This window comes from Gopherus flavomarginatus, chromosome 9 (genome assembly GCF_025201925.1).
Source record: "Gopherus flavomarginatus isolate rGopFla2 chromosome 9, rGopFla2.mat.asm, whole genome shotgun sequence".
NCBI lineage: Eukaryota > Metazoa > Chordata > Testudines > Testudinidae > Gopherus > Gopherus flavomarginatus.
Window position 1 is genome coordinate 77,762,373 of NC_066625.1, and position 23,662 is coordinate 77,786,034.

The following is a 23,662-nucleotide window of genomic DNA, read 5'->3' on the forward strand; positions in this document are numbered from 1 at the left end:
TGCGGAGCTGGAGCGAGGTGCATGGGGTGAAGACCAATGCTGAATTTGTAATTGAAGAGGTGTCCGGACTCAAACTTTTTTTTTTTTTTTACATTCATAATTGATCCAGCAAGCTCAGAGGTGCTAGGGCTATGGACTGCCAAACCGACAGGTGCCAGGGGTAAGCACTGGTGAGGGCACATGCAGTTATGTTTCTTGCACAACTCCTTGGCACTGGGTTTGCATTTTGCTCCTTGAGCTGCATCCAAACAGCGAGGGACTTTCACTCCCCTTCCTTCTGAAGGGAGTTTCCATGCCATTCGCGTTGCCTCCGAGTCCATTGCCCCAGGCGTGGGCCCGTCCCCTGCACACCCCTCCACCCAGCTCCAAGCGCAGCTCGCCGCTGCTGTTTGGGGTGGGTGCCGCGTGTCATTGGCCAGCCGGCTGGAGCACGTGGGGCTGGGTGCAATCTGCAGGCTCAGCCTTGGAGGGGAGGGCGCCCGCTGACTCACTCACTCGCTGACTCTAATCCCTCTGGAGGAGAAGTCGGGACACAAACAGACTTGAGGAGCGAGTCCAGCCGGACGGGCCAGGGAGCGGCGCAGAGCCGGAGTGGCGAGCCTGAGCCCGAAGGGAGGGAGATGAAGGAATCGAGCCCTTTGCGGACGCTGTTCGGTGCCATCCTCGCTGTCTCGGTGGTTTTAGCTGTGACGGGTGAGTTTGGATCATAGGCTCAGTTTAACTTCTGTATTTGGCGATGCGGGGCAGCTCCACTGTGGCCAATGGGGCTGTGCGTGGGGGCCAATTCTGTACCTGTTTGAGGCGTGTCGTTTGTGGGGCAGCACCCCCTCCTGCCCCCCTAACTACGTCTATGGTTTGGATCATTGCCTCTTCCTCCTCCCACAGTCTGTCCTGCTTCAGGATCTCCCGGGTGTCTCACACTCAGGCTGAATATCCGCGCTGGCATGGGGGGCCATACCCAGCCTGGCCCGCCTGCCGCTGCAGATCAAAGTCTGGGATCCTCTGGCTGTGGGATTCGCCTCGTCCCGAGATGTGGGGGTGGAGAGGGCCAAGTAGCAGTTGCTAAATCCCCTTCCACTTCTGGCTGATGTTGAGAGCTGGGAGAATGGGCCCCTGGGGTGACAGCAGGAGGGGTATGGCGCTGCACGGCGATCGCTCAGCATTTCTGCAGTAAGACCCCCCACTAACACCTAGCTCTTAGCACCTTTCCTCAGCAGTGCTTCGCTGGCGTGAGTGCACAGGCCCTGGCATCCCACCCCCTGGAGTCAGGATCGCTGTCCCCATTTTACAGAGGGGGAGGTGAGGCACAGAACAAGGTCACAGGGCAGGGAGAGGCTGTGGGTACAGCTCTGGACTCACACCCAGCGGCTGTAAATAGAACCTAGGAAGTTTGGCTCCCAGCTTCTAGCCACTCGCTACACAAGCCAATAGTCCTGACAGACACCCCAGGCCCCAATTCTCTCTCCCAGAGCTGGGAAGAGATCCCAGGAGTTCTGGCTGACAGACCTCTGCTCTAACTATTAGATAACACTTCCCTCTTATATAACAAAACACCCTGCCCTGTTTGCACGGCCCTTAGCTGGGAAGGGAAGACTGGGCATGCTGTGAGCACAGGGCTGGCGAGAGACAGGGCGGTGGTGAAGAGGCTGTACTTTGGGGGTGGAAGGTAGGGATGGGGTGAGGGGCTGAGAGGGTGGAATATGGAGAGGTGAGGGACAGGATGTGGGATGAAACACGGGGAGTAGAGGGAAAAGACAGGGGGTGCTCGCTGGAGCAGTGGGGGGCCCTGGGGCAGTAAGGGACCGAGGCTGGCACAGGGGCAGTGGGGGACCTGCAGGTTGTGTTGTCAGTTTTGGTTGGGAGGGGCACCCATTTTCCCCTCCCAAGACAGTGTCTTGGACTGACCCGGGCTAGGGCTGTGATACAGAGCCCAGGGGACATTTTTGCCTCCCTGCCAGTTCTTGGGGCCGCATAAGCAAACATTTCCAAACGTGGCTGGTGATTTTGGGTGTCTCAGTTGGGAGCCCTATGTGGGACAGTTGGGGTCTGATTCTCAGGGCACTCACAGCTCCAGTTAAAGGCAGTGGGAGCAGGAAGTGCTGCATGGCTCTGAAAATCTGGCCCCAGCTGTCCCAGACACTGAGGCACCCCAAATCACTGGGGGCTTTTGAAAATTTGGCCCTTCCAGTGCCTGCTAACAAAGGGGTGTGGCCAATGAGACCTGCTGGAAATAAGAGGGGGCCCATTCTGCCCCTGCCCTGGGGAGGAATGTGGTAGAGTGGTCTTTCCAGCCTGGTCTCCTCTGCCTTGCCCTGTCCTGGCCCCAGTGTGAACCAGATGCTCCGTAGTGGAGGCAGCTGGCACAGCAGATGCTTGGGGCACACACACTTGTCACCCATGTGTCTCTCTAAGTAGCCAGTGCCTCTCTGTGAACAGACCCAGTGCTGTGTGTAGAGCCTTGGCCAGCTGGCTATAAGGATCCTTGGTACTGAGTTTCCGGGTGCCCAGGAGACTTGAGGAGCATGGGGCAAGTAAATAGCCCCACTCCTTGGTGAATGAAATGGGCAAAGACATCCCCACGCCCCACTGGCCCTTCAGCATCTCCCTCCTCCTCCTCTGTTGTAGCTCATGGCAGTGCATTGATGGAAGATGAGGTCATGCAGAGCCAGGCTGGGCGGCACAGGCAGCAATTTGACCTGGTGCCCAAGCTCTTCCGCTTTCTCAGGCTGGGCTAAAGGAGCAGCAGCAGCTTTTCTGAAGCCTCCAGTTAACCCAGGACGGCCCGCTCCATCTGCCACGAGCACACCCTGCGGATGTGGAGGTCTGGGATGTGGGATTAGTTCTGAGGAGCCTTGCTATTAAAAGACTAATTAGTAATAACTCCCTGAGCAGTGGCTTAGGCTAATGAGAGCTGTGCTGTTCAATACAGCTCTGGGCAGTGAGCTCTCGGCTCATTAACTACCCACACAGGTAGTGTGGGGGGTGGGCGGGCAGGGGAGGTTGTCCCTGGGATCTCCACCTGAGCTAATCCCCTGCTCTAACGCCTGCAGATGCTGATGTGGCAGAGAGAAGCTTGGTGTCAGGAGACAAGCTGCCCCAGTGCTTGCTAATGAGAGACACAACCTTTCACCCAGAGGTCACCCATTTGAATCCGCCCAGGTCAGCAAGGAGGGCCCTAGAAGTTATACCCAGCTGCCAGCTGTTTGGCAGACCCCCTCTCCCGCTGTGTGAAATAAACTGGTGGGTTTCAGCCAAGCTCCCGGGCACAGCCAAAATCACTTTCACAATTGGTTCCTGGGCTGGCAGTGTCATTAGCGAAACCATGGGCCGAATGGCTGTAGAGGAGTTTCCCTTATGCCCCTGTTGAGGGTGCAGAGGCCTCACTGGCTGACAGGGGATGGGGCAGGAGGAGCTTGCCCTGTACTGTGTGAACTACACCTATCCTAGGAATGGAGATTTTCCATCTCCAGGGGAGTCTCTCACGGAGCGGGGTCCTGGGCAAATGCTGGTGTGCTGCACAGAGCCATCTGCAGGTGGGTAGCAGGTGGGAAGACTTCTGCTGGGCACTACTTGAGGCAGATGCCCTGATGGACCCTGGGGGCCTCTCTCTGCACCCAGGAAATGGACACAGACAGGAAGTGCCCTCTGGGTAAGATGGATTTTCTTGGGGCAGGTCTGAGCCGCCTGGAGGGCTGACCCTTCTCGTGCTCGCTTGCTGTTTGGAGCAGCAGCTGGCCCTCTCTCCAGTCAGTGATAGGCCACTGGCCTGTACCCCTTCTGCTCCACTCAGCTTCTCCTGGGCTTTCAGAGTGTTTGTTCCTTAGGAGATGCTGTTTTTTCAGTCTTTCAATATAAACCGTCTTAACTGAAATATCAGATGCTTAGCCCATCTGATTCCTGGTGTGAGTGCATCTGACGCTCTATTCAGCTTGCACCATTCCGCTCTGCTCCCTGCACTGCTTGGATACAGGTCTAGGGGGTAGAAGGAGGAATGTTCGCTCCTCCGCTTACTCCCCAAGGAGGGCAATGTTGGCTATGAGTCCACCCCATCCTCCCAGGAAGTTTGTGGTCATTTCACAGCTGCCCCTGGCCCAGTGAACTAGGAGGAATGGGTTGGAGCAAAGCACATTTAGGCTGAATAATAGGGATGTTCTCAAAGAGTGAGATCTGCGTGATGGAAAACAGATTGCCTAGGGACAAAGCCATGGGGCACAGACTGAGGAACCAGCTGCCCTGGTCCCCAGTGCAGGATGGTCAAGGTGTGGAGGGGTTGTTGTGCGGAGGGGGCAGGGCATGGGAGATGGGGGACTGACACTGTCAAATGGCAAGATGTGGGGTGACATGCTGGGAAGACTGGTGGCTCACTAGCGCAACTGGAGTCAAAGCAAAGGCCCAGTTGCAGAACAGTGGGTACTGATGGTTCCCCTCTCCCTGAGCCTCCCACACCCTCCTGCTCCTAGCACGCCTCACCTTGGGCATTACCCTGCAGTGCTGGAGGGGGGTGAGACATTCAAGCACAGGAGGAGAGCTGGAAACTCCTTGGGGAACTTACGAGGGACTTTGGTCTCCTGGGCAGACGCTGTGGAACTGCACTGAGAATGTAGGTCGGGGCCATGTGCGCTGTGAGAGTGGGAGCTAGGCAAGTTCCCTCCTCCCATCTCTGCCGGTGCCCTCTGTCCTGACTGCTCTTCCAGTCCTGGAACCCCATACATAGCTCTGCCAGTGCATCTGGATCCTGCCCTGCAGCATCGTGTGTGAACCCAGCCTGGGGCCCCCCATTCAGCTGTGCCACTGCACTTCAGACTGTGCTGCACCCAAAGTAACATGGATGAGCTCTGTAAAGGCAGGGTATCTTGTGTTTAAATTTTCCTGCAAGATCAGATTTCAGTCAAAAACTTGGGTCTGTAGCTGGCTCATGTGTGGTTTCCCTGGCAGTTAGTGTTTGTAATGACTTGTGGTCTTGGTTACAGGTGACTTCTGTGATGTGAACCACTGTGAGAATGGGGGTACCTGCCTGACTGGTAGCAATGAGACTCCATTCTTCTGTATCTGCCCTGAAGGTTTCACTGGGATTGACTGCAATGACACAGAGAAAGGTACAGCCCATGCGGGAGGCGGGTCCAGATGCTCCAAGACTGGAATCTCATCTGTATGTGGTTGTGATGCATCAGCAATAACACAGCAATGTGCATGGATCTGTTGGATCCACGTATGCCTTGAGGGCACTAGCACATAGCAAAGTTCCCATGTACTGACCCTCTCCACTGGCTGCTTCCAAGTTCCAACCCTGCCGATGATCTGTGCAGGGTGGTGTTATAAAACTGGTGCCTATAACAAGGACATGAACACAGGTAGATCTTAGACTCTTAGGATGAGCTTCTTCTCATTGAGAAATAACTAACAGACTGTCAAAGTATGTGTCATGCATTTCTCTAGTGATTGCTGTACTGCAGGATAACATCGTACTACTGCTACCTGGCAACGGAGTGGTAAAGATCTCTGTTATGGAGCCGAAGGTCCCAGTTTCAAACACCGATGACAACCAGTGCAGGCTTGTACCAGATTCTCACATACCGCAGGAGCACTAACCCAGAGCCAAATGCAGCTATGTCAGATCCATGCAGGACTTGAGGTTGTTAGGCTTATAAGATGCAAACAGAATCTTTTAAAAGGCGATAACGCAATATGCTGCGTTTATTGAGAGTACAATTTGAGCATTGAAATCAGCGTGTCCTTCCATTCACTCACTCACTCTCACACCCACCCTGCCACCCTCCAAAAAAGTTCAGCAGCTGGATCTTATAGTTACTAGTCCTTAGTGTTGCTCAGTCAGTTCCAGTGGCCAGCTGAAACTGCACACGAAGGAGGGGGAGCTGGGCTCTGTCGAACGCGTTCGAAGCTCCGATGTTGATTCAGAACAAACCCAAAGTCCCATGGCAATACACCCTTCTTTTATGGTGATACGTTCCCATACAAGTCTATGGACCTTCCTGTGTCACACTGGAGCTGTCAGTCATGAGGTATTCAAGGTTGCTGTTTAGCATTATTTTGAGTTGTTCCCGGGAGGATCCGCAGCTGTTTCTTATCTGTCCCTTTGGCTCAGCTCCTTATCTCGTCCTTGAGGTGTTATGCCTTTGCTTTAGGGTTGTCAATCTGCTATCCTGTAATAAAGTTGGTGCCTCTCACTCCTCCACTCCCTTCTTGACCATCCGGCCATCACCTACATTCTTCATTCACACCAAACCGTAAATAAGGCAATTACAGCCATAAAACTTTTATCCTTCTAAGAGCGAATGTTAACACAATCAACAAAGAATAAACTCAGAACAGTTTACTAATTCAAGGCTACAGTTTTGTCTTACTAATTCAAAACTACCAAAATGGAGTATAAGGCAAAATAAGCCAAATGGAGTACAATTTTACTTGAGAGGAGTGCAATTTTACTTCAGACAATTTCTTCGCATTAGGCTTTTGGCCTACAGGGTCACCAAGTCACAGTAACAGGCATGCTTGTGCCAGAGCCCTGCAGCCCTGGAACCGTGTGGATTCTTCCTTTCCCTGGTCCCATTTGAGAACTGTTTGCTTCCTCTGTTTCTTTCCCCAGGCCCCTGCCACTCTAATCCCTGCCATAACAATGGCGAGTGCCAGCTGTTGCCCAACCGGGGCGATGTCTTTACGGAATATGTCTGCAAGTGCCCTGCGGGGTATGCAGGCACCCACTGCCAAAAGAGTGAGTAAGGGCAGCTTCTGTGAGGGTGGCACCAAGCACTGGCTCTGGGGCAGATGGGAACATGACAAAAGTCCTCCCTGCAGGAGGAGCTGCCAAGGTGGGAGGGGAGCATGGAGACCAGGTGTCCATGGGGTGGATTGTGGTTGTGTATGTAACCCAGTTACCTTCCACATATTGTTGGGGGGTGTGTAAGTGACTAATCCAGCAAAATACCCCACTGGGTTTGTTTACACCAACTCATTGGATGTTTCTCACCCTGAGCTGCTGGGAATGCACTGGGCAGCCTCGCATGATGACTCTCCCCTCACATGCTTCTGAAATGACTTGCTGGCTCTGGTGCTTGCTGGAAGGGGTTATGTGATTCCATCCGTTCTGCAACAGCCCAGCTGTCAGATCTGCTCTGGATCGCTGGTTCTGGAGCTGCCCCTGGAAATCTGGGAGCTGGAATGGGAGGGGAGACCTAGGCACCAGCATGAGGTGGGGTGTGGGAGCTGGTGCCACTTGGGATAAGTAGGCCAGCACCAGGTGAGATGCAGGGACTGGTCTTGGGTGGGATGTGGGGAGGTGCCAGAAGAGATGGAAGTACTGGGAAGGATGCAATTGCCAACTCTTGATAGGATGTGGTGCCAGGTGATGAGTACAATGTCGGACCAGAGCCAGGTGGCATGCAGGGGCTGGCACCAGGTGGGATGCAGGGTTCAGCATTGAGTGCACTGAGAGAACTATAGAAATGAGAAAGATACTGAGGGAGAAGGCTGTGCAAAGGGTGTGTCTGGCCTCTGCATCTTAACCATAGCCCGGTCAGTGGCAATTCTGCTTTTAGGACACCTGGGGCTCTGCCTGCTCTAGAGGGGAATTTGTGCATCATCTACAGTGTAGAGTGGGACCCTCCCCAGAGCTTCACATAGATGCATAGAAGAACCAGTGCCCCTAAGCCCAGTCTACTCCGGTAGGAGAGGCTCCCTCCCACAGTGGCATAGCTGGGCATCTCAGCTAGAACCCCACTTCTACAAGCCGCCCGGCATGCACCTGAGGGCTGGTATGAATGCAGGGTGGATTAAAATGCTCACTTAGCTTGCCAGGGCAGCTGCCTGCTGATAACTCTCTGCATGGGTGACGGGACTCCCTGTCCCACCATGAGGTGCTGAGTTTGAGACTGGGGAGCAGAATCTCTCTCTCATCTTCTTCACTCCTATCTCCCCTAGACGTGAATGAGTGCTCCTCACAGCCATGCAAAAATGGAGGCACCTGCCTAGACCTGAATGGTGACTATGCCTGCAAATGCCCCTCTCCATTCTTGGGGAAGACCTGCCATGTCCGTAAGTCCCTGACTGTGACAAGCGGCTACAGATCCTGCCCCCGCCTCCCCGAAAACTTCCCGTTGCCCTGCTCTGCTCTCAGCAGTACCCGCAAGCACAAAGGAGGCCTTGTTGGTTGGCATTAGTTAAAACGGAGGTTGATGGCTTTTGAAGTCAGCTCTGTTGTTGTCCATGTGCCCCATGACACTGGAGAGCCCAGTGCTAATGAAATTAGTGCTGCAGGAGGCAACCTGGAGAGAGCATTGAATCCCCTATGGAGGATCTCCTGCTCTTCTCTCATCTCATGACTCTGGGATAGTCCCAGAGACTGGATCATAACCCATCACAGAAGGGGCTTTCCCTTTTCAGATCTCTTTACATCTTGTTGCTGTGATGGGACAGCTGTGGTGGCTGGATTGTGGAGAAGGGAGGTTCGTACAAGGAGCGTTCCCTTTTCAGGCTTTCCAGGCCTGTGATGGTGGTGAAAACCTGCATGGAGAGCTCTGCACACACCTGGACATCTTCTTCTCTGAGAGTGTTCAAGACAGTTGCTGACCAACTGGGCCTGAACAATCTTGGTTCAGGAAGTGCTGAGGGCATGGCTATGCTGAGGGGTTAGGGTGAAGCCAGATGCGGCTGGGGAGCAGGAAATACCAGCGACCTTCTCATTTTAATGAGACACCAAACCAGTGCCCCAAGTGGGCAATGAAGGTCCCTGCTCTGGTCTAGTTTCCATTGCATGCCCATGAGACAAGAGGTCTCTCCAGAGAACCAGGAATGTGATGGTCAGAATGTCACCTTCTCTTTCTCTCTTGTTCTCCTCCTCCCCTCTGTTCTTGTTTTTCCTTTACCGGTGACCTGCCCCTCTTCCTTTTCATTCCCAATCTCCCTCCCCTTTCTTTCCCCGTTTCCTCTTCTTCTCTCCAGGCTGTGCTGTTTTGCTGGGCATGGAGGGAAGGGCCATTGCAGATGCCCAACTCTCGGCTTCATCTGTGTACTATGGGTTCCTAGGCCTGCAGCGCTGGGGTCCTGAGCTGGCCCGACTCAACAACAAGGGAATTGTCAATGCCTGGACCTCCAGCAACTATGACAAGAACCCCTGGATTCAGGTACTAGCTGGTTGGAACACACAAACTTTCCCTTGGGTGGGTCATGAGCTCATTGCGGAACAGGCTTCCTCTGAAGCACCAAGCACTGGCCAGCGCTGGACACAGTATGCTGGGCTTGTTAGAACGCTGGTTTGTTCTCATGTGGCAGTTCCTACCAGCACTTCCCCATGCTCCAGAGCTGGGACTGGGGGACTGCTCTGAATTCTGTTGGCCAGTGGGAATGTGAACCCATTGTCCTATTCCCTGCTGAAATCTCCACCTTGGAGAAGGAGCGGTTTCAGATGGGAAACCTCCTAATGTTAACATGACTATAAGAAGGGGGTGTCCCCGGGCAGCATCCCTTTGGAGGCAGCTGGCACTTCTTGATGCAGGATGCTCAATCTCCTGGGAGGAGGCAGTCAGGAAACACCTTGCATTGCTCTGCAGCAGTGCTCTCTCTGGTGGTACAGATGGGCATCCTTCCCTCCTTGATCAGAGGTCTGGGATCATGGTGTGAGGCTGTGGGGATGGGGAGTTCTAGCACAGGAACAATGGGGCAGCCTGCAGATGGACAGAGCACTCATCACAGGACAGCCCCTTTCAAGGGTGCCGAGGCTGAGTTGATCCCCAGGAGTCCAGCTGGGCTGCAGGTCACATAGACTAATACTCTATGGGAGACCTGGGAGGCCAAGGCTGTAACGCAGACCATACTCTGTGTTATGCTCGTTAGCATGTACCCTATCCCATCCAAGTAACCCTGTGTCATGCCACAGGTAAACCTGCTGAGGAAGATGCGGCTGATAGGGATCATCACGCAGGGTGCCCGCCGCGCGGGCTGGGCCGAGTATGTCCACACCTTCAAAGTAGCGCACAGCCTGGATGGACGCGTGTTTGTGTTCTACAGGGACGAGAACCAGGATCGAGACAAGGTGGGTACTGCAGTAATGGGCTTGCTGCCTCCAAACGTGGGAGGGAAACAGGTGTGTGTGTGTGTGGGGCTGTGTGTGGGGCTGTGTCAGTGTGGGGCAAGGAGAACAATGCACTAGGGGTGTTGGCACATGGGTATGTTACCACTGAAATTATGGCACTGGCGGGGGTGGCGTCTGCTCAGAGGAGATGTTGTGTCATTGCAGGGGCTGCAAACAGGACGGGGGGGGCGGTCTCAGAATGGTATTGAGAACAATAAATACCTGCGGTTTCATAATAATAGAAATGACACACACTACACCTGCCTACACAGAGCACAGCAACTAGTCAACAACATTCAGAGAATCCCTGATTTGTGACTAACACCCCAAGTTTGCTTTGCTCTGATTCACAAGCTTCTGGGCACCCTCTGGGTAGTACGTCTCCTGTTTAAAATGTTTGTCAACCTATCAGGGAGCAGGCCTAACACTCCGTTTCTTGGGTGACGAGCAACACAACAAGAAGAGCAAACAGTGACCAGGCAAAGTGAAGGGTACATCAGCTCTCTAAAGCTGTCGATGATTTGTTCAGCCACATCAGACCAGTCTTGACAGCAGATACATTTGTGGGAAACAGGACTGGTCTTCGAACAATTTGCTAGGGGGGCTGAACTGGTAACAAATAAATCAAGCGTCTCTACTATATACTACAGTGTACAATACTATATATGTGTATATTTACAGAACCAGTAGCACATCTATAGTGTATCTACTTCCCTGTAAGTCACCTGATGTATAATTTGACCTACTAATTGACAGCAGTGTTACCAACTCTCAGGATTTTATCACACATCTTGTGATAATTGGTGTACTTCTTAAAACCCCGGCTGTTGTGATCCTGTGACTATACAAGAATCTCATCCTTCATTTAAAAAAAAAAAATTATAACCCTCATGGCTGCAGAGAAAAGCATGTAAATGTGACCCCAGTGTACTCTAAAGGAGTGGTTCTCAAACTAGGGCTGTCGATTGTTCAGGGAAAGCCCCCAGTGGGCCAGGCTGGTTTGTTTACCTACCGCATCCGCAGGTTCAGCTGATCGCAGCTCCCAGTGGTCACGGTTCGCAGCTCCCGGACAATGGGAGCTGCGGGAAGCGGCGGCCAGTACCGCTTCCTGCAACTCCCATTGGCCTGGAATGGGATCGAGTGGGAGCCGCGATTGGTTGAACCTGCAGTCGCAGCAGGTAAACAAACCGGCCTGGCCCACCAGGGGCTTTCCCTGAACAAACGGAGGCCCTAGTTTGAGAACCACTGCTCTAAAGGGTAAAAACAAAACGAAAAACAACAACAACAAAACAAACACTAGACAAGTGGATAAAAAGAATCCAACATTTCTTGTTTTAGAACAATCTCATGATTTTTAAGCCAATCTCATGTTTTTTGGGGCTTGACTCATGATCTTGTAACATTTTGGTTTGGCAACACTGAGTCCAAAGCATTCTTCGGTGTTGGTGGTGAGTTGTTCTGTCGCATGGCTTTTGTTATTGAGTCTACAAGATAAAAATCGGACCGGTAGGTCAGGGATTACTATGGACAACAGTCTAGGGTAGAGGACTTGATATTGGCCCCCATTCCTGCCCACTAAACACACTCATCTTGGCCTGTGCCTTTGCAGGTTTTCCCGGGGAACATGAATAATGACGGCATGAAGTCCAACATGTTCAATCCTCCCATCACAGCCCAGTACATCCGCATCTACCCTGTGATGTGTCACAGGGCCTGCACGCTGCGCTTTGAGCTGGTTGGCTGCGAGTTGAATGGTAAATGTCTACTGGGCCAAGGATATAGCCTTCTGCTCTGGGGCACTCACGCCCATCTGTTGGATCTCTGAGGCGGGTGGATGTGCATGTCTACAGCACGGGCTGGGATCTCATCTGATCACACATGCTGGGCTGGGTCAGTGCTTGGATGAGTGACCTCTAAAGATATCCCAGATGTAGGAACTGGCTATTGAGACTCAGTAGGGGATGTTCTTCCCTCTGTCAGTGCTAACCTTAGTGTCCCAATGTGGCACTAGAAGGCGCTGTGCTGCAGGGAGTTGTGCGGGCGACTTGGTAGGGGAGGTGCTGTCACCTTGGAGTCATTACTGATCCCAGTGCAGTGCTATGGGATTTTGTGCTGCTGGAGGTGTTGCCTTTCTGACGACACCTGACAACCCTGAGTTGTGAAAGATCCATTGGCTCTTTTTGTGAGAAGAGAGTCTCAGCCAAATCACATCCTAGATAACAACCTTCTACTCTCTAAATCCTTCCCAGGCAGTCTCAATTAGGATCTTTCTGCACTCCGTCCCAAACCCCTGAGTAGTGCTGCTGTGCAGCTGTTGAACAGCTGCTGAGATCATTTCCCTGCTGGCTGAAACAGCTTCTGTAGAGTTTGCAAAATTCTTTAGGATCAAAGTCCCCTAGAAAATGTAACTTAGCAGTAGGCTCAGCGAATCAGATTTCTCTCTTGCTAGCTCAGCATTCCTAACAAGACGTGCTGACAGTGCTTGGCATAATGGGCCCAGTTCCGAGTCTCTGCATTGCTCCAGGATTGCTATTCTGGGTGAAAAGTTGTACGTTGTGTGTTTGTCCAGTCAGTGCTGTTGGGGAGGCTGGGAATGAGCCTCTGTTGCCTGGCTGTTTGGTGGCCCCGGTATATTGCTAGTGGGATTGGTGCGTCCGTGCCACAGCTGGGGACTTCAGCAAAGGCCAAGGATCAAATGGGGCATGGACACCAGCCTCCCCTTAGGGGCGAAGGGCCAAGAGCAGGGTGGAGGGGGAGTTAAGCTTGTCCTTCCACGGCCCATGCTGGAACTGCTCTGGGAGATAGAGGCCTCCGTCTCTAGCACTATGAATCTTCTAAATTCACCTTATGTTTCGTGCCCTTGGAGCCCTGCCATGACCCCGGTAGTGCCTGGACTCTGCTAGGGCCCTGTCCCTCACAGGGAGGGGTGAGGAACCTGGGAGAAAGAGCCCCCTGCAGGAATACCGGAACAGGGGTCCAATCCCTGGGAACACCAAGGGCAAGCAATTGGAATTAGTCTGTATGGACACAGGATCTGGAGTTCATCTGGAGCCTTTCAGGGAAAGTGGGCAATGCTTGTGGTGGGGACTAGACGTGGCCCTGGGGCCAGACGCTGGCTGGCAGGTCTGGGCCCAGCTACTTTGGCATTAGGAGCTCAAGTCTAATTCCAGTAGTGTTTGTGCTTTGGTTTTCCATCCCCTCCTCCCCACACACCAATCTTCTCTTTGTCTGCATCAGTGACTACAGTGACACCCACTGGTAACAATGAGAATTTCAGGGCTGGTCGCATCTTCCTGGCTGCAAAGTTACAGTGTGAACTGGCCCATGGAACAATCCAGCTAGGCGCTGCTCCACCTTCCCTACTTGGGGGGCTTGCAAGGCCTCAGGCAGCCTCCACACTCCAACCTGGGGCTTGTTTCCCTATGACAGTGGTTTTCAAGAGGCTTCTCTAGGCTGGGGATTTCTGCTGGGCCCAGAAGGAAAAGGGACCTTGCCCCTGGAGTGGACTCTGCACATATAGCCTGGGAGCTGTGTGCTGTGCTTAGAGAGGAGTGGCCCTCGGAAAGGACTGGGCATGGGGGCTCAGGCTTCAACCACTTTTCTGGAGGGGCAGTACTGACAATGTTGTCCCTATAGCCCTCCTGCAGCAGAGGGCGCTGCCACACAGTGAATGGTCCTCCCAGGGGAAATTAGGCAGAGGATAAAATGCAGAACTGGGAAAAATGTAAACCCAGCCAATCCAATGACCTCTATTGCCTTCTCGAGAGGGACAGGGAGTTTTGAGGTCCCAGCTCTGTGTATATTTGAGATTCCTGCTCTGTGCTCATGGCTCAGTGCTTTTTATGCCTCTACATTTGTAGTCTCTGCTTTTTGCGTCTTTGGTGTCCCTGCTCTGTATTTATCTGGGATTCCTGGGACCCTGCTCAGTGTCTGTTTGGGATTCTTGGGTCCCGCTCTTTGTTTGGTTGGGATGACTATGCTGCTGGACTCCTCCCTTTCACTGTGTCTATAAACCATTGTGTTACAGTGTATTTCAACACGGCAGGTTGTTCGGAGCCGCTGGGCATGAAATCCCGCTTGATCTCTGACCAGCAGATCACAGCCTCCAGCGTTTACAAGACATGGGGCATCGATGGCTTCACCTGGTATCCACATTACGCCCGCCTGGATAAGACAGGCAAGACCAATGCCTGGACTGCACTCAACAACGACCAGTCTGAGTGGCTGCAGGTGTGTCTCCATCATCCCACAGTGGCTCTCCCAGCAGGGAGGTAGGGAAGTCTGGTGATGTGAACATAGGCCCTTGGGCCAGGAGTACATGAGCTCCAATAGCAAAACTCATTCGGATTCATTCTGTGGTCTTGGGCAAGGCACCTGAGTTCTCAGCCTCAGTTTCTCCATCTGTAAAATGGGGCTAATATTCCATTACAGCTGCCTGAATGGCCACATATTCCTATTGTGAAGGGCTGGATGCTTTTGGAGTTACCAGGTCCCAGGGAGGGGAGCTTGGATACTGGGCAGAATACAAGCAGTGGCTGGAGCCTTATTGTTTCAGAAAAGCCATGTGTTTGCTGTGTTCTGTGCATCTGGGATGGCAAAGGAATCTCAGCAAGGGATTCATAGACCCTTTGGACTCCCCTCCCCCCAACTTTCCCTCTTCCCATTCTCACCCTCTTTCTTTCCCTCCCTATTTTCCAGGGGTCCCTGCTGCACCCCTAGATCTAACCATTTGTATGAGTGGCTGGAAGCTGCTTGGAGTGGGCGGCAGAAACCCTTTTCAGCCCCACCACCTATCTCCTGTGGCATCCCCCCACAGCACCCTTCCTCAAGATCGGCATCCCCATTCTGCATGGATCAGCCTATGGGAGCTTGGTGTAGCTCCTCTGCCACGTGCCTGACCCTCCAGCTCCAAATTGGCTGCCACTTGGCCCCAGTTTCCTGCTCTGTGCTGGTTTTCCAGCCAGCAGAGTGAACCACAGGGGAAGCTCTGTCATCCCCTCCTGAAGCCAGTGTGGTTACTCCAAAGCCTGCCTACAGTTTGGTTGCTGGCCCAGGGGCGGGCTATAAGAGGGGCCAGAGACTCCTGCAGTGCAGGAATCTGTCAGGTTTCCTGTCATTACCCCAGGCCCCAGATTCTTCCTCAGGTGATTTCAGAATCCTCTGTGGGTGCTGTTCGGGCAGGGAAAGCAAGGTGCCATCCCTCCAAGCCAGAGAGTCTTTAGGGAGCTGAGCAGTCAGTCCTGCCCTTGGGACCCAGGCAGGGCCCTCCAGAACAAACCTTTCCCCAGCATTTGCCTTTATCTGATCTTCCTTGTAATGCTGTAGCATACCAGACAGGTCCTTTTACCAGCTCCTCCCTTTGCTGGGGTGTCTCTGGCCCTATATGAGATCTTTTGGTTCATATTCTTATGTAACCTGGTTGCTGCTCCCTTGGCTCTGGCCTGGCCCCAGGCCAGCCTTGTTCTCTCCCTCCTTGTTCCCTGCCCACCTGTGAGAAGACTCAGTACCAGCAATGGCACCCTGGCTGGGGGACGGAAAAGGAAGCTTTGCATGCCGAATTGGGGGCTGCTCTGGGGCCTGGTGCACATTGCATGACTTGTGTGGCTGCTTTGCAGCCCAGAATAGCTGGAGCACAAAGAGCCCTAGCCACTCCCTCTCCTAACCCTTAGCTGCCCACTCCTGCCTCTGGCCACGCCCCAGCACACCCCTATACCAGGCAGGAGCATAGGGTTGCCTGTGTTGGCTCTATGCCATCCCTGCACAGGGTATTCCTCAGGGGACTTTTCCACCCCCTCAATGCTCTGGGCTGGAGTGGGGGCAGAATCTGCCCATGTTCCCAGTCTGCCAGGTCGGCTATGTGATGTGTGCAGTGGGCTGTCCTCGGCAATGGTGGATCTTCACTTAGCAAAGATGCACAGAGCTGGAGTGGGTACATGCAGAGCCCAGGACTGGAATAGCACAGGGGCTGCTGTCAGGCTGGAGGGCCATCAGCAGAGCTGCATGGGCGAGGCTTGCATAGCTCCTGACTCTCTCAGCTTGCTTGGGACCTGCCTCGCTTTTGAGGCAAAGCGAGCGGACGTCCTTTGAAAACGCCCACATCTCTGGCAGATCGACCTGCTGACTCAGAAGAAGGTGACTGGCATCGTCACCCAAGGGGCTCGGGATTTTGGGCACATTCAGTACGTGGCGGCCTACAAAGTGGCTTACAGTGATGATGGGACATCCTGGACCGTTTACAAGGACAACAGGACAAACAGCAGCAAGGTGGGTGCAGGGAAGGGGCTTTGGTAGCACAGAGGGAAACTACAAATCCTAGCATTCCCAAGGGGCTGGAATGAGAAGGCACCCAGACGGTGATGACAAAGGGTCAGAGGAGTGGTTTCACTAACCAGAGAGCTGCTGGTGATACCACAGTACTTAGGTCATCAGCAAGGAAAGCCAGGAGACAAGAGCTGCTGTACCTGGGGTCTAATGAGGTAGATGTGGCAGGACCCTCATACCATCCTTGCTGTGTATGGGGGCGGGGGGTGGGAACTGCTCAGCAGGGCACTTGGGCAGCTCCCCATAGGCCTGTGATCCTGTAGTGTGTCCTCTCCCACAGTGCCTGCAACCCGGCACTGCTCCCTCTCCCCGGGCAGGGCCAGCTCCTTGTTCTAATGGCTCCTCCCCTCCCTCTGTAGATCTTCCAAGGAAACTATGACAACACCTCTCACAAGAAGAACGTGTTCGACGTGCCCTTCTACACCCGCTTTGTGCGCATCCTGCCCGTGGCGTGGCACAACCGCATCACGCTGCGCATGGAGCTGCTGGGCTGTGATGAGTAGTCTGCTGGGGATGGTGGCGTGGAAGGCAAGGACTGGGCTGCTGCCCCCTCCCTGTCCCCAGCCTCCCACTCCTGGCCTTTCCCCTGCACGCCTGCTGCTGTAACATCCCCCTCTCTGTGTCTCACCCACGCTGTCCCACGATAACGTCTGTGTCTGGTTCCTGGTCTGGCAGTGGGGAGGGTTGGAGAGAGGCAGTGAGTGCATGACTGTAGCTGAAGCTGATAGAAATCTCATGGGAGGGCTCGGGTCCCCCTTGCCTTTGCTTTAGAAGAGCATGTGATGGCCCCGCATTGGTGGGGCTACCATACTTGCACTAATACACAGAGGCCCCTGGAGCTCTCTGGGCCCACAGCTCTGCACTTTAGGGGGCTGTCCCAGATGAGGGGCTCTTCCCCTCTGAGCCCCTCATGTTGGTCCAGGTGTTTCCCATCCAGGCCCTTACGGGGCTCCCTGCAAACAGAGGCCCTAGCAACCTCCATCATATCCTGAAAACTACTCCCCCTTTTAGCTCTGCTTCCACTGAAGGGCCCTTATCAGTCAAGAGCTCTTCTGTCTCCATCACTTTCAGCGTTCAGGGGAGCCTTTGAGTGAGATGCCCTGGAGACGGGGCAGGCCCCTCCACTCATGGCCTCTGTCTCTCAAGCATAGGCAGGTAGCTGGCTTCCCCCTGACGTGTGTGTCGAGGGGAGAGGGAGCTTCCAGTTCTTTGGCTCCTAAAGTAATTCAGAAGGGCCCTTGGAAAGAATCTATTGCCCCTGAGTGCACCGATCACTGCCTCCTTGCAGGCCGCTGCTCGGCAGCAATGTTGCTGTGGGTCCTGTCAGTTCAGCATAGTGCCAAGGGAGTGGTGAGAAGAGGCGGGGGCATAGATCAAGTCAGAAGTCAGAGGGCTCTAGTGTGTGAAGAAGCTGGCAGCTGGGAATCTGTACACACAGGGCCTCTGGCTTTGCACTGCAGAAGCTGCCTTTCTCCTGCAGGGCACATGGGCACAAAGGGGGAATATGTGTAATTTCTGTTGTAAAATCTTGGCAGGGCTGGGAATGTGGCCAACAGTGACTGACCCAATGTCCAGAACCTGCCAATAATGCTCCAGGGCAGATACCGGTACACATGCTGCTCACAAACACTGCGGGCACAAGGACAGGGCAAGTGCTATCTGCCTTCCCACTTACTTGTGGTCCCATGAGCATCACTTCTGATCACCCAACTGGCCAGGAATTCATACGGGAGAGCCCAGCCAACCTGCCAAGTCACCGCAAGGTTCTCATCCCCCACTGCCACCCAGAAGTGAAGCCCTGTGCCCCTGCCCAGGCAGCCACTGTTCCTGGGCTCCAGCCATCTTAGTGCATTATGGTGAGTCCACAGCCCAAACCCTGCTGTAGGCCAAAAGGCCAGCCTGAGCAAACACAGTTTGTCCATGGTGCTTCGCGGTACCGAGTCCCATCTTGGTGCCCAGCTAAAGGAGAACCTAGAGATTCTCTAGCCATGTTTTCTGATGTTTCCTCAATTCCATCATCTTAGGACAGGGCAGAGTAGTGCAAGGCAGCAGTGGCACACAGAGCAAACAGGGCTTCAGGTGCAGGGAACTCCCTAGCAGACAGCAAACCCCATGGTATGATCCTTGGCACAGAGGCAACTGGCAAGTTGGATGACACATGAAAGGGCCTGGGATGGGGATTCAGGGTGTTCTGTGCTGGTTCTGAACCAAACTTCTGCCGGAGTGCTCCAGGTTCCTTGGAGCATCTGGTCTGTCCAGAATGTGTGTGTGGGAGGACACTTAGTTTACTCTACGCTGCTGATCTGCCAAGGCCCCTGGCCACCTCCCATTGAGGCTGCTCAGCTTGCATTGTAACTCCCCTTGCTTTCCCATGGGACAGTCCCAGGATGTTAATTCTGGGGAAGAGGGGCCCAAGTTCAGCGGTGTCCCCCATCATTGGGCAGAGGTTGCCCTCAACAGGGTTGGTGCCCATCGTAGCCTATCAACATTTCAGTCCTGGGTGCCTACCCGTGACCTGGGTTACCACTTCTCCTGATTTTATTGTGAGTCTCATGCTATTTGGTGGTTTCTCAAAGCCCCAGCTCCTGGGGTCAGGTGATTACAGGAGAATCTCAGTTCTTACTTAAAGAAAAACAAAAAGTAGATTCTGGTCCTATTGGCTGAAGAGAAAAGCTTGAAAACATGACCATTAAATGCTCCAAACCCAGAAGAACCCAACATTGGTTCTTTTTTAAATCTCAAGTTTTTTAAGCCAAAATTTGAGTCTTTTTTAAATCTCAGGATTTTTAAGCCAATCTTGTATTTTAGGGGGCCTGTCTCATGATACTTGAGTGCTTTGGGATGGCAGCGTGGCTTCATCCATGCATGCTACCCACTACAAGAGAGAGGGGACAGACGGGCACAGCAACTGCACCACAGGGCGGGCCCCTCACTGACCTCACAGCAGGGCAATGGCTTGGCGTCTGGCTGAGCAGAGGCTCTAGATTTGGGATAAGTCCCCGTTGGCAGGGACCTGACTTGAAGCGCAATACAGAGCTGGACCTTCTTTACGTGTGTTTGGGAGGGAGATGGGTTCTTTGGTGTAAGTGATGGAATGAGTGAGTCTTGGATGGGAAGGCAGCGCACCCTGTAGGAGTGTCTGACAGTATTAAAACCAGCTGAAACTCATGAGTGTCCACCTGCTTATTTGGGTCTGTGACTAGGCTCTCACCTGGTGCAGTGCTGAACATGGAACAGGATTCTGCCCTGCTCCCTGCCTGCGGCTGCACCCCATATCACTCCCTTTGGCACTTCCTAAGCCTGTCTCTCTTTGGGAAGAGCCAAGGGAAGTTCATGGAGGATAGGGGATGCCCCATGCGTCTGAGGTCTGGGATTCATGTCCCCACTGCTTCAAACCCATTCCACCCACACAGCCTGCCAGTGTAGCATGGCGTCAGCCGCTTCCCTCCATGGCGCATCTCCTGGGCTCTGCTTTGCAGCCAGCAGCAGCACAAAGCTGGAGGCCGGGCCACTGTCATGGAGCTGGGTACTGGCCTGGAACTCTGTCAGTTCCCTGAGTGCCCCCTTCAATCTATCACCGTAATTACCCAATTCACTCAGCTCAGAGCCCTTGTGCTCCGAGAGCATCCGCTGTCTCACTGCAGCCTGGGAACTCCCTCTGTTTGCCCAGCTCCCTTTTATCTCCGTGAATGCTCTGGGGCCTGGGATTAGAGTCGGATTCACTCCAGCTGCAGCTTCCTTGCCCAGAGAGGAGCAGCGGTGACGGCTGCTCCTGGGAAGAAAGGTCTGAGGCAAAGCAGCTGCTTAAGAGGAAAATTCCTCTGCCCTGGGGTGGCATCAGGAGCCAGGAAAAGCCATAAACTCAGAGGCCCAGGAGGGTCTGGTTCAGCCTGCAGAACTGGGAGCTGACAGGAGGGTAACAGGACCTGGCAGGACTGGGATAGGGCAGCACGGGGTGGGTGAGGTGAGTAACATGGCAGGAGCTGATGGAGCAGCAGGAGCCTAAGTAAAACCTGGGCTAAGAGCTTTCCTGTCACAGTGTGCTGCAAATCCTGTGGAGGGGGATAAGAAGGGGCCATTTCTTGATGGTGGGGTGGGATCATGCCCTGCCCCAAATCTAGCGATGGGAGAATTCTGACCAGTCTGGCTCAGGGATGCTCTTGAAACGTTTCCCTTTCCTGAACTGCTCCCTGGCTCAGGCTCTAGGGCTGCTGAGTCTGCCCCCAAGAGCATGTTTCCCATGACTAGGGGCTGTGGGGAGAACCGAGCCGCCGCGATGGCTCAGGAAAGGGTATTTGATTCTGGATAAAGGTTCAGGCCAGTGTCTCATCTATCCAAGCCCATCTGCCCCTCCCTCCCTACACATGACCAGATTTCTAGGGTGCTGCGGGATGGGAAATGGGTTTCTCCATCTTTGTAACTAATTCCAGGGCTGGCAGAGCTTTGGCAGCCTGGACAGGGTCACTCACTGACCCAAGGCAGCTCTCCGCCAGCCCCAAAGCATTTTTTCCCTCCCTGAAGATACTATAGTCACCCCACCTCAGCTCAGGACCTACACAGCACGGGCTGGGCCACATGGTTGGGAAATTCCATAGGGACCGACACTCTCCCTTCTGAGTCAGTGCTGATCCTGGTACTCCCAGTACATTGCTAGTGGATGCCAATCTGCAGGAGATGGTGGGATGTCTCAGCTGGGGTTGCTCCCTCCTCTGAATCAGTGCTGACACTCAGCATAGTTCCCAGGGGTGCTTTGGGAGGTGTCATTTTCCAGTGCAGACATTAAAAGCCTGGCTGCTTTGGGCTGTTAGGTTTCGTTGCACATTTGAGGAAGCTGCTCCCCAAGAGGCAGGCTGTTTATAACATGGGTGTGACACACAGGGGCACTGTCTGGAGACTGAATTTTCCTGGCCCTGGTCCCATAACAAGGGTCAGGCTCTCACAGGGTTATCCCTACTAGTAGCTACTGTTATAGCATTAAGCCTGGTGTCTTGCTACAGCCCTGTTGGGTAGTTACCTTGGCCCCGATCCACACAGGTGGTGCCTACCTTCCACCGAGACCAATGCAAGCTTGGAATACCTTTGAGGACCTGGGTCCTCCTGCCCCCACCCCCCAGTTCTTCACTGCGTCTCCCTTAAAAAAGAAAAGGTGGGTGATATAGCTGGTGTCTCCTCAGAAGTGGCTGCATTTCAGAGGTGGGCAGACAAGTCTTCTCTGCCCTTCTGGCCTTCACAGCACTTGGGGATGGAAAGGACTCCAGCAATGGAGAGCTATGATTAGTAATCAAGCAGCCCAGCTGGACCATTGGGTAATTTAGCCCTGGACATCCTCATTTGGCTTTGGCTCATCTTTGAGCTGGGAGGCAGCAGCTCCCACCCCACTGTGTGCTCTTGGTTTGAGTGAGAGTTGCTAAGCTGAGCCCCAGGGGCCTTGCTTGACCACTCGTTGCAGCTGATACTCATCAAACCCTCTCCTGTCCCAGCCAGGCAGTGCGGATGCTGTTTGGCACCCCCTGGTGCACTGCAAGTGAAACCTTCCTGGGCAATGCAGATGAGTGGCTAACCCTGTAGGGAAGCAGGAGGATGAAGCCAGGAACATGATGCAGATCCCTGGGCAGAACAAAGAATGTGAGAGGCATGAAAGCCCTGCAGAGGGACCTGTTCCTCATCTCCTCGGGTTCCTGCAGGAGGCAGAGTGTCCAAGAGGAGGCCAGGGCACTGTTACTCATGGAAACCCATCTTCAGTGAATCACAATGTGGAGCAGAGACTATCCCTGCCCCTCCACCCAGCTGTTGAGCCCTGGAGAACCAACCCTACTCTGCAGCCCTAGCTCTCCCATGAGCCCCCTACAAAGCACTCCATCTCCAGGGGCAATTGCCTCCCACCCCACTGACTCCTGGGGAGGTGCACTCCTAGCCAAACTGGCTAAGAACATAAGAACAGCAATACTGGGTCAGACCAAAGGTCCATCCAGCCCAGTATCCTGTCTACCAACAGTGGCCAATGCCAGGTGCCCCAGAGGGAGTGAACCTAACAGGCAATCATCAAGTGATCTCTCTCCTGCCATCCACCTCCACCCTCTGACAAACAGAGGCTAGGGACACCATTCCTTACCTATCCTGGCTAATAGCCATTAATGGACTTAACCTCCATGAATTTATCTAACCGACTAACCCTCTGGATGGTTTCCAGCCAAGTGGACCTGAACCAGCAGCAGTGGGAAAAGAGGCTGCTTGGGGAGCTCAAGGCTGGAGGGGGGGAGGTTTCCAGCAGCAGGGGGGTTGTGTAGGGCACACAGAAGAGGGATCAGGGAAGGAAGGAGGTAGCAGGGAAATGGGTTGTATGGTAAGCACAGGGAGAGTTTCTAGCAGAGGGGAGTGCAGGGGGCCACTCAGGGTTCCCAGTGGCCTAGCTTTATCTGAAGCATTCCCATAGGCTAGAGAGCAAGGCTTTTCCTGCCTAGGGGGAAAGTCCCACCTGCAGAGGCCCTGGCAGTGATGGCTTCGGACTCTCAAAGCCTTACCAATCAGTTATTTTGGAAGCAGTTTCTTTTTTCCTTTCCAGCCCCCGTACAGTCAGCCTGGAGCAGCCCATGCCCTGGAGGTCAGGACTAAGCCCAGCAGTAGAATGGCTGGGAGTGCTGCAAGGCAGGGCAGGGCTTAGTTGCATCTGCAGCACTGTGCACACAGGTGGGAGACTTGCCCAACTAGTGTTCATTTTGCCTGGCTCAGTAGGTACCAGCCTACTCCCACCTTCATGCCTGTCCACACCCCAAATTAATACACACACTGGATGCCTCATCCCCTCCTGACAGGGCTACAGAACAGCAGCTGAGGCCACCTTCCTCAGGCTCAGCCCCTGCTGCAAGCATCCCCAGGGCAGCCCTTTGATGCGGCCCCTCTTTGATCCCAAGGGCAGCGACAGGGCTCAGGCTCTCCCTTCATGGCCCAGGCCCCCTCTCTTGTTTTGGCAGCATTCTTCGGAAGTCGTTCCTGGAAGAGGCCAGAGAGCAGTTTGCAGGGTTCGGGCTGCAGAGGCAGGAAGCTGGTTGCAGGCTCCTTGGGCTGCAGATCATGCAGCAGAGTGGAGACAGGCCCTTACTGCCTCATGCTTCAGTCCCATCAGTCTGTCAGCTCTGCCAAGGGCCCAAGAGACTGCTGCTCTAGGAAACATGGGGGGGGGGAGAGGGGGGAAGGATCCACTTTCCCCCACCAACAGAAAGAAATGCCAGGCCAAGATTACAGCCCTCCTCTGGGCTC

At 53.9% G+C, this 23,662-nt stretch overlaps 1 protein-coding gene across 4 annotated transcripts; it reads left to right on the forward strand.

Moving 5' to 3' along the window:
• The first annotated feature begins 456 nt into the window (after positions 1–456).
• On the forward strand, positions 457–19,573 carry MFGE8 (milk fat globule EGF and factor V/VIII domain containing). 4 transcript variants are annotated; one of them, XM_050968938.1, is made up of 10 exons: positions 459–693; positions 4,971–5,096; positions 6,605–6,730; positions 7,936–8,049; positions 8,956–9,137; positions 9,890–10,045; positions 11,694–11,838; positions 14,112–14,314; positions 16,193–16,348; positions 16,765–19,573. In XM_050968938.1, exons 1-10 carry the CDS (start codon positions 621–623, stop codon positions 16,906–16,908), a joined length of 1,425 nt encoding a protein of 474 aa, XP_050824895.1. In that variant the 5' UTR covers positions 459–620; the 3' UTR covers positions 16,909–19,573. The 4 variants fall into 4 exon arrangements, with proteins under 4 accessions (XP_050824898.1, XP_050824897.1, XP_050824895.1 ...); XM_050968939.1 differs by having other exon boundaries at positions 460–693; positions 14,130–14,314; XM_050968941.1 differs by lacking the exons at positions 16,193–16,348; positions 16,765–19,573 and adding an exon at positions 14,783–16,186 and having other exon boundaries at positions 457–693.
• The last annotated feature ends 4,089 nt before the right edge of the window (positions 19,574–23,662 follow it).